The sequence below is a fragment of the Giraffa tippelskirchi genome, chromosome 6, assembly GCF_054371585.1.
Source record: "Giraffa tippelskirchi isolate mGirTip1 chromosome 6, T2T-mGirTip1v1.2.pri, whole genome shotgun sequence".
Lineage (NCBI taxonomy): Eukaryota > Metazoa > Chordata > Mammalia > Artiodactyla > Giraffidae > Giraffa > Giraffa tippelskirchi.
In genome coordinates, this window is record NC_137280.1 from 89,258,381 (window position 1) to 89,267,909 (window position 9,529).

At 54.5% G+C, this 9,529-nt stretch overlaps 1 protein-coding gene across 2 annotated transcripts; it reads left to right on the plus strand.

Moving 5' to 3' along the window:
• Positions 1-21: 21 nt before the first annotated feature.
• On the plus strand, positions 22-9,123 carry TRMT1 (tRNA methyltransferase 1). Of its 2 annotated transcripts, none has more exons than XM_081504419.1 (17): positions 22-108; positions 332-616; positions 701-756; positions 1,225-1,367; positions 1,541-1,728; positions 3,451-3,566; positions 3,650-3,762; positions 5,682-5,830; positions 6,008-6,094; positions 6,181-6,250; positions 6,341-6,475; positions 6,557-6,642; positions 6,982-7,090; positions 7,175-7,251; positions 8,412-8,531; positions 8,621-8,750; positions 8,950-9,123. In XM_081504419.1, the coding sequence occupies exons 2-17, from the start codon at positions 357-359 to the stop codon at positions 9,097-9,099; spliced, it is 1,989 nt and encodes a 662-aa protein (XP_081360545.1). In that variant the 5' UTR covers positions 22-108; positions 332-356; the 3' UTR covers positions 9,100-9,123. The 2 variants fall into 2 exon arrangements, with proteins under 2 accessions (XP_081360545.1, XP_081360546.1); XM_081504420.1 differs by having other exon boundaries at positions 413-616.
• The last annotated feature ends 406 nt before the right edge of the window (positions 9,124-9,529 follow it).

Consider the following 9,529-nt stretch of genomic DNA (forward strand, 5'->3'; position numbering starts at 1 on the left):
ATTCTGTCACATGATCTGCCCGCCCACTGTGCCAACATGGCGGCGCCCAGGTCCTAATCCGGGAAGCGTGCACCGAAACCAGTTCGATTTTCGGTGTCTCAAGAGACGGTGAGAAGGGCCTGGGAGACGCGAGGAGGGATCCGGACCACGGGTGGACCCACTCGAGAGCTGCCGGCTTCTCAGGGACAATTCTCCAAAGATGGGGGATGGTGTCAGTTTACCGAGGTCCCGGGGTCTCTTTAGTCCCTACTTTACAGTTGTGTAGGTCACCCGGCCCGGGAACGCAGCTTTCTGATGCTTTGGCTATTCCCTCCTCTACCCTCCCAACCAGGATTGGCGGGCAGAGGCGCCCGCGGATGTCCCGTGCGAGGATCATTCTGTGGCTAAGCCCGACTCTCCGCTCCGCCCTCAGTCTCTGTAGAGCCCGGTTTATGGAGGGGCAGCTCCAAGGGCCGCCAGATCCAGCGGCCATGGAGAATGGCACCGAGCCGGATGAAGAAGAGCGCCCACCTGGGTTTCAGGAGACGACGATCACCGAGGGGGCCGCCAAGATCGTCTTTCCCAGCGCCAACGAAGTTTTCTACAACCCAGTGCAAGAGTTCAACCGGGACCTGACGTGAGCAGGGGTCCGGGGTCAGCTTGGCAGAGGGCAGTGGGTCTGAGGATAGAGGGATGTGAGCTGACTTTCCGTCTCCCGCAGATGCGCTGTGATCACGGAATTTGCTCGTATTCAGCTTGCGGCCAAAGGAATCCAGAGTGAGTGAAAGTCCAGGCTCCTGATGGGCAGGGGTATCACACAGAGCTCTCTCGGTGCCGCGCCCCTTCTGTCCCTGACCTTCCAGAAAGGCTCCAGCCTTATAGCAGGTCCTGGGCTCAGCTCCTTAGCCTGTCTCCAGGGACGATTTTCTTCCCTGCATCTTCTGTATACTGAAGAGTTCATGCATGCTCAATTGCTCAGTTGTGTCCAACTCTTTGCGACCCCATGGACTGTCCAGGCTCCTCCGTCCATGGGATTTCCCAGGCAAGAATACTGGAGTAGGTTGCCATTTCCTCCTCCAGGGGATCTTCCCTACCCAGGGATTGAACCTTCATCCCTTGCATCTCCTGCATTGCAAGTGGATTCTTTGCTGCTGAGCCACCTGGGAAGCACATACTGAAGAGTAGGGGGAGGTTTCTCAGAGGGCGCTTTGATATACCCTGACTTGTGCTTCTGGGTGGCTGCAGTCAAGGTGCCAGGTGAGAAGGATGTGCAAAAGGTGATCGTGGACTTGTCAGAGCCAAAGGAAGACAAGGCTGAACTGAAAGAGGGTGCAAACCTGGCCGTGGAAGACCAGCCTCGAACAGCCGCCGTGGGGGAGATCTGTGAGGTGGGGCCTGAACATAGGAGGCAGCAGCCCTGGAGTCTACTGGGTGATAAAGGAAGGCAGGCTCCTGGAGGGGGAGGGCTAGAGGAGGTGGGCGGCGGGGGCTCCTTGGGGGGTGGGGGATCCAGCAGAGGATGGCAGTGTGGATGTGAATGGGGCTCTGCTTACTCCAACAGGAAGGCCTGCGAGTGCTGGAAGGCCTGGCGGCCTCCGGCTTACGTTCCATTCGCTTTGCTCGAGAGGTGCCTGGTCTCCGATCCGTGGTTGCCAACGACGCCTCTGCCCGAGCTGTGGATCTTATGCGCCGTAATGTGCAGCTCAACAAAGTGGCCCACCTGGTACAGCCCAGCCAGGCAGATGCCCGGTAGGTGCTGGGCAGAGAGTGCTGGCCACTGGAACAAAGTCGCCTGGGGTCACATCCTGGCTCTGTCATATTCTTGCTCTGTGACCTTGAGAGAGTGGCTCTAGCCTCTCTGAGCCTGTTTCCTTATCTATAAAACAAGGACAGTAGTTTTATAGGGGTTGGTGTATTGATTATACTTGTATAGTTTGTGCTTACAGGTGGACATAAGTACCATTATGGACTCCATTTCAGACTTAACTTCCTGAACTTTTAAAAAATATTTATTTATTTTTATTTATTTGTTTGGATGCACTGGGTCTTAGTTTCGGCACCCAGGAGTCTCCATCTTCGTTGTGGCATGCGAACTCTTAGTTGCGGCATGTGGAATCTAGTTCCCTGATCAGGGATGGAAACTGGGCCCCCTGCATTTGTGAGCGTGGAGTCTTAGCCACTGGACCACCAGGGAAGTCCCAACTTCTTGCACTTTTATTCAATCAAGTGAACCAGTGTATATCCAGTGCCTGTCACCATTCTTACTGTCAGGACTGCATCGGTAAACAATACAAACAAAACCCCTGACCTTGTGGAGCTGATAACGCAGGGATCAGCAAACTACATCCTGCCAGGCCCACAGCCTGTTTTTTTTCGTGTGTTTTTTTTTTTTTGTCTTAATGGCCTGCTATCTAAGAATGTCTTTTACATTTTTAAAGGTTTAGAAAAAGAAGAATATGTGACGGACCATATGTGGCTCACAAAGCCTAAAATATTTACTACCTGACCCTTTCCAGAATATAAATGAATTAAAAATATTTGCTGGGGACTTCCCTGGCCATCCAGTGGTTAAGACTCTTTGCTTCCACTGCAGGGGCTCAGGTTCCATCCTTGGTTGGGGAACTAAGATCCCACATGCTTTTCTGACCATATTAGAATCTAATAGGAAACACAGATGATGACAAATAAGTAAACTGTGTAGTGGTGAGAAGTGCTGGAGGCAGCGGGGAAATACACGGTATAAAGGATGGAGGAAGGGAGGGAGGGTTGCCGTTACAAATAACTTGGTCAGTAGCATTTGCATTTTCTCACCTGCAGAGAACAACAATAGTTTCAAATCTGTGGAAGATTGTTGAATTAATACATCTATAAACTGCCTGAAATGGTGTCAGTTATATATGTGCTATGGGGTTCCCAGGTGGCTCAGGGGTAAAGAATCTGCCTGCCAATGCAGGAGACCCAGGTGCTATCCCTGGGTTGGGAAGATCCTCTGGAGGAGGAAATGGCAACCCACTCCAGTATTCTTGCCTGGAGAATCCCATGGACAGAGGAGCCTGGTGGGCTACAGTCCATAGCGTCACCAGGAGTCGGATACAACTGAGCATGCACACACACATATATGTGCTACATCAGTATTGACTAGTTTTTTTTTTTGGCCACACCAAAGGGCAGGTGGGATCTTAGTTCCCTGACCAGGGATCAAACCCATGGCCCCTGCAGTGAAAGCATGGAGTCCAAACCACTGGACCACCAGGGAAGTCTCAGTATTGGCTATTATTATTGCTATTGTTAGATGAGTAGACAGATACAGATCCAAGGAGGAAAAGTTAATACAGTTAGCAAGTGGCTGAGCCAGGATCTGAACCTGGGCAGCTGGCCCCCAAGTCCAGGCCCAAACCATCACATTGCGTGAGTGAGCCTGTGGAGAGGTCCCTGGGGCAGGGGGCTGAGGATCTGCCCCCTTGCTCCCAGGATGCTGATGTACCAGCACCAGAAGGCTTCGGAGCGGTTTGACGTCATCGACCTTGACCCTTACGGCAGCCCCGCCTCTTTCCTGGACGCCGCTGTGCAGGCTGTGAGTGAAGGAGGTGAGGCCAGCCTGGTGCGGGGGTCCATACAGAGTAGGACTCCGGGCGTTACCGAGTCTTCACTGCTCCGTCCTTCCCCACAGGGCTGCTGTGCGTGACCTGCACAGACATGGCGGTGCTGGCGGGGAACAGCGGGGAGACCTGCTACAGCAAGTACGGGGCCATGGCCCTCAAGAGCCGGGCCTGCCACGAGATGGTGAGAGGCCTCCTGGCTTCCCTCGCCGCCCCCCAGACCTGCTCAGCTTCCTCCAGGCAGCCAGAACCAGATCCATCCCCAGATGTTGACCACAAACGTGTTCTTTTTTTTTTTTTTTTATGAAGTTTATTTATTTTTGGCTGTGTCGGGGTTTCATTGCTGCCTGGGCTTTTCTCTAATTGCAGCAAGCGGGCAGCTACTCCCTAGTTGTGGTGCACCGGCTTCTCTTACTGCGGAGCATGGGCTCTAGAGCTCGTGGGCTCAGTAGTTGTAGCTCCCAGGCTCTAGAGCACAGGCTCGGTAGTTGTGACGCACAGGTTTATTTGCTCCAAGGCATGTGGGATCTTCCTGAATCGGGGATGGAATCCGTGTCTCTTGCCACGACAGTTGGATTCTTTACCACTGAGCCACCTGGGAATCCCGAAAAGCATGTTATCTCTTTTATTATTATCTTCTTTAAAAATTATTTTTATTTATGTATTTAGCTGTGCCAGGTCTTAGTTGCTTAGTTGAGGCATGCAAACTCTTAGTTGCTGCATGTGGGCTCTAGTTGCCCCACCAGGGATTGAACCCAGGCCCCCTGCACTGGGAACGTGGAGTCTTAGCCACTGGACCACTAGGGAAGTCCTGACACGCATGTTTTTTAACCAGCATAATTCCTGAGAGCATGGCTGCAAAATGGTCCTTTGGTTGGGGGGGGTGATGGGGGAGTAGTTTTGCCTAGGATAAGAGTGGGTGATTACATTCTTCTTTTTCTCCTTCTTTTTTTAAAAATATTTGTTTATTTATTTGGCTGCACTGGTCTTAGTTTCGGCACGTGGGATCTAGTTCCTTGACCAGGGATCGAACCTGGTCCCCCTGCATTGGGAGTGTGGAGTCTTAGCGACTGGACCACCAGGGAAGTTCCACATGATTCTTTCTAGTATTCTCTATTTCAACAACTGCAGATTGTTGTTTTTTTTTTGGCCACGTCTTGTGGCTTGCAGGATCTTGTTTTCCCAACCAGGGATTGAAACTTGGACCACGGCAGTGAAAGCCCTAAATTTTAACGTTAGACCACTGGGGAACTCCAGTGGTCTAGTGTTCTTTTTTAAAGGCAGTTTTTCCAGTTTTGTGTTTGGCTCTGAGTTCAGGTCCTAGTTTTGCTGGTGGCTTTGGACAGTGATTTCACCTTTTCTGGGCCTGCATTTTTGCATCTGTGAAATGGGTGTGATGTTGGCCCAGATCCCATGGAGTTGCTGTGGAGATTCAAGAAGGCAAGGCTGGCTATGGCTATGTCAGGGGGCTGGAAAAGGAGGGCTCTTGTCCTTGGTCTTTAGGAGCCCTGCTGTCAGGTCAACCTGGGAAGTGCTACCTCCTTGCTGTGTCAGAGCCTCACTGCAGCCTTGGGCCACATCACCCAGCATGGGGCACACATGCAATGTTAACTGGAAGCCATTTGGTTAACGGGTCTGTGCTTTCTTTCCTTGGGCTTCCCTGGTGACTCAGTGGTAAAGAATCCACCTGTAATGCTGGAGCCACAGGAGACTTGGGTTTGATCCCTGGGTCCGAAAGATCCCCTGGAGAAAAGCATGGCAACCTACTCTAGTATTCTTGCCTGGAGAATCCCATGGACAGAGGAGCCTTGTGGGCTAGTCCATAGGGTCACAAAGAGTCAACAATGACTGAAGCAACTGAGCACGCATGCATGCTTTCTTTCCTTAATCGTTTAGTGTCCCCAGTAAGGCCAGAAAGAGACCGACTGGTGTGATTTTACAGATGGGGAAGCTGAAGCTCTCCCTTGCCAAGGGTCACTCAGTGCTGGGCTCAGAACCCTATGAGCCGGCGCTGCCTCTACCTGTGAGCCCCTGGTGTGGCTCCGTGTAGGGGAGGTGGCAGTAGGGGCAGGGCTGATGGCTGGCACCCATCCCCCACACCAGGCTCTGAGGACTGTCCTGCACAGCCTGGATCTCCGCGCCAACTGCTACCAGCGCTTTGTGGTGCCGCTGCTCAGCATCAGCGCTGACTTCTACGTACGGGTTTTTGTTCGTGTCTTCACTGGCCAGGCCAAGGTCAAGGCCTCAGCCAGGTAGTCTGGGGCAAAGAGGGGTGATGGATGGAAAGAGGCAAGAGGGTCTTTCCCAGGGTTGGTGGCGGGGGGGCATGGTCCTGCCTTGGGGAAATGGGAGGGGTCCCAAAGGGAACTCAGTCAGTCTGAGGGAGGAGCTGGGATGCTAGGAACTAGCGGCTGCCCTTGTCCCAACAGCAAGCAGGCACTGGTGTTCCAGTGCGTGGGCTGCGGAGCCTTCCACCTTCAGCGCCTTGGCAAAGCATCAGCAGCCTCCGGTGGCCGGTGAGTAAGGGTGAACTCGGAGGAAGGTGAAGGGGACAACCTGGCCAAGGTTGCCACCACCCCCAACCTTACCCCTCTTTGAGCAGGCTCAAGTTCTCTGCAGCCTGCGGTCCCCCCGTGGCCCCTGAGTGCGAGCACTGTGGGCAGCGACACCAGGTGGGGTGAGGCAGGTCAGGGGGGCAGCATTTGAAGGCGGAGGTCCTGGCATTCTTGGTCCCTGCTCAACTGGTCCCTGTGTGTTCTCAGCTTGGTGGCCCCATGTGGGCAGAGCCCCTCCATGACCTGGAATTCGTGAGCCGCGTCCTCGAGGCTGTGAGCGCCAACCCTGGCCGCTTCCACACCACAGAGCGGATCCGAGGAGTCCTAAGTGTCATCACTGAGGTGGAGACAGGGGCTGTGACTAGAAGGGGGCAGCCATCCATCCTTGATGGGCCCCACACCTATCCCATGCCCCTGTTACAGGAGCTCCCGGACGTGCCTCTCTACTACACGCTGGACCAGCTGAGCAGCACCATCCACTGCAACACGCCCAGCCTCCTGCAGCTGCGGTGAGGCTGGGCCTGGGCTGGAGCCTGTGCCTGACCCCCTGGGTGCCCTTGGGCTAGTCGGGCCCCTCTTGGGTCAGAGTTCCCTGTAGAGATCAAACATAACGCAGGTCTAGGGCTTCTCATGCACGAGGGCTTAGAACAGTTCTTAGAAGCCATGAGCTCTGGCCAGGGGGGATGTTAGGATCTTACTGTTAGGATGGCCGGCATCATGCAGGCAGTGTAGTCACTGGTAGATAAACAGCCATGCGAGTCCATGAAACTAGGCTCACACCTCCACACATGGGTCAGCACTGACTTCAGGGTCCAGCCCTCCCCCTCACCATCCCTCCTGGTCCCCAGGTCAGCCCTCCTCCACGCTGGCTTCCGGGTCTCCCTCTCCCACGCCTGTAAGAATGCTGTGAAGACGGACGCCCCCTCCTCGGCCCTCTGGGACATCATGCGGTGCTGGGTGAGACCAGGCCTGACCAGGTGGGATCAGAGAGGCAGGGGATGGTTGGTGCCAGTGCCCTGACCTCTGACCTTTGCCTCCCAGGAGAAGGAGTGTCCAGTGAAACGGGAGCGCCTGTCAGAGACCAGCCCAGCCTTCCGCATTCTCAGCGTGGAGCCCAGGTACGGGCATGGTTATGGCTGCCTACAGGCACAGGGAGTAGATGGCCCCGACACTTCCCCTCATAGACACATGCTCATTTTTCAAGTGAGATCTGGAGTCTATCCACTCTCTCCATCCCCTTCTGTCCTCTCCCTCTTCTGGCCCCAGTTCTGCTCATCTGGACCAATGCAGTCCCCTTCCCCCTGGTCCCCCAGCTCCTCCCTCTCATGAGCTGTTCCTCAGACTGCAGCCAGAGGGCACCTGTGAGCACAAGTCAGATCCTGGCCCTCCTCTCAGAACCCTCTGTGGCTCCCACCTGACTCAGTGGAAACACGGTTCTGTCTGCAGGCCCTGTACTGTCTTCCCATCACTTCCCTGCTCTCATTTGGCTCCCCTACCCCTGCTCCTCCACACTGGCCTCCTCGTTCAAACTTGGCAGGCATAGCCTCTGCATGGCTGTTCCTTCTGCCTGGAGTGCTGTCCTTAGGCCCCCCACGGCTCTTGCCAAACTTTCTGCCTGTGTCCCTGCTGCCCTCTTCTCACCGCACTCCTTCCCAGACTCCCCATTGCTCTGCCCTGCTGTCTTTCCCCCCAAACCCTTATCTTATGTCCTCACACGATATAATTTGCTAGTTTCTTTATCATTTTTTGCTGTGTGGGGTCTTCATTGCTGTGTACGGACATTTTCTAGTTGGAGTGAGTGGGGCTACTCTCTAGTTGAGATGCTCGGGCTTCTTATTGTGGTGGCCTTTCCTGTTGTGGCTCTAGGAGCACAGGCTTCAGTGGTTGCAACATGTGGGCTTAGTAGTTTGTAGCATACGGGCTTAGTTGCTTCACGGCATGTGGGATCTTCCCAGAACCAGGGATTGAACCCGTGTCCCCTGCGTTGGCAGGCGAATTCTTAACCCCTGGAGCACCAAGGAACCCCAGTTGTCTGATTTCTGACTTGCCTCTTTGCTCATCTGTCTTAGGCATTAGAATGTCAGCTTTACTGGCAGCAGATTTGAGGCCCACTGTAGGCACTCGATAAATGTTTATTTAATAAATGATAGAAGCCCTACGCCTGCAGACACACTTTTCCCAAGGTGCCTCGAGCTGCACTGAGGTGGGCAGGCAGCCTAGGTGGTGTGTGCCTAGCCGTCTGGCAGATGCCTTTCAGCCCCCACTCCCATTTCCCTAGGCTGCAGGCCAACTTCACCATCCGGGACGATGCCAACCCCAGCTCCCGCCAGCGAGGACTCAAGCGCTTCCAGGCCAACCCTGAGGCCAACTGGGGTCCCCGGCCCCGTGCCCGGCCAGGGTGAGCGAGAGTGGGGTGAATGAAGGTGGGGCTTAGCTGGGGGGAGTGGGCACAAAGGCCGATGGAGCCCCCCCCATCTTCCTACACAGAGGCAAGGCAGCAGGAGAATCTGTGGAAGAGAGACGTAGGCTGCTTCAAAATAAGCGAAAGGAGCCAGTGGAGGACCCAGCTGAGAGGGCTGCCTGGCTCAAGACATTTCCCTGCAAGAGGTTCAAGGAGGTGAGGTGCCCCCACCCCCCAACTGAAGCACCCATGGGTTCTCCTCCCAGCCACAGGACTGGGCCAATGGGCCGGCAGGGCTCGGGGAGGTGGGACCACGCAAGTGGGTGGGAGTGAGCTCCCTGTCCAGGGAAGGAACCCAGTGGAGGCTGCTGAGCTCCAGAACGGGGTTCATTCACACCCATTGTATTCCTACCAGGGCACCTGTCAACAGGGGGACCAGTGCTGCTACTCACATAGCACCCCCTCACCCAAGGCCACTGCTGAAGCCACCCCCACTGACTGTCCAGAGGCCCCCAGTCAGAACCCTGTTGAGCCTGGGGCTGCTACTGGTCCAGGCATAGAGTGAGCTAATAAAGACTTTTTCACTTTCCCCCAACTGTCATTTGTCTGAATGGGGAGGCTGCCTGTGGTTTCTCTGACCATCTACCTACGGGGCTCTGTTCATCTCTTTAGCTCCTTGTCTGAGGTCTGTTTCTCTGGCCATCTGTTTTATTGATTTTATTTAGTTTAAATATTTTATTTATTTATTTGGCTGCACTAGGTCTTAGTTGCGGCACATGGGGTCTTTAGTTTCGGCATGCAAGATCTAGTTCCTTGGCCAGGGGTCTCAAACTGGGGCCCCCTGGATGGGAGCGCAGAGCCTTAGCCACTGGACCACCAGGGAAGTCCCTCTGTCCATCTGTTTTAACCCCCTTGGTGAGCTCTGTGCATCTGGTATGTTGGTCCCTGCCTGATGAGGTGTTGTCAGTGTTTCTGACTGGAGTGTTCTGTCTGTA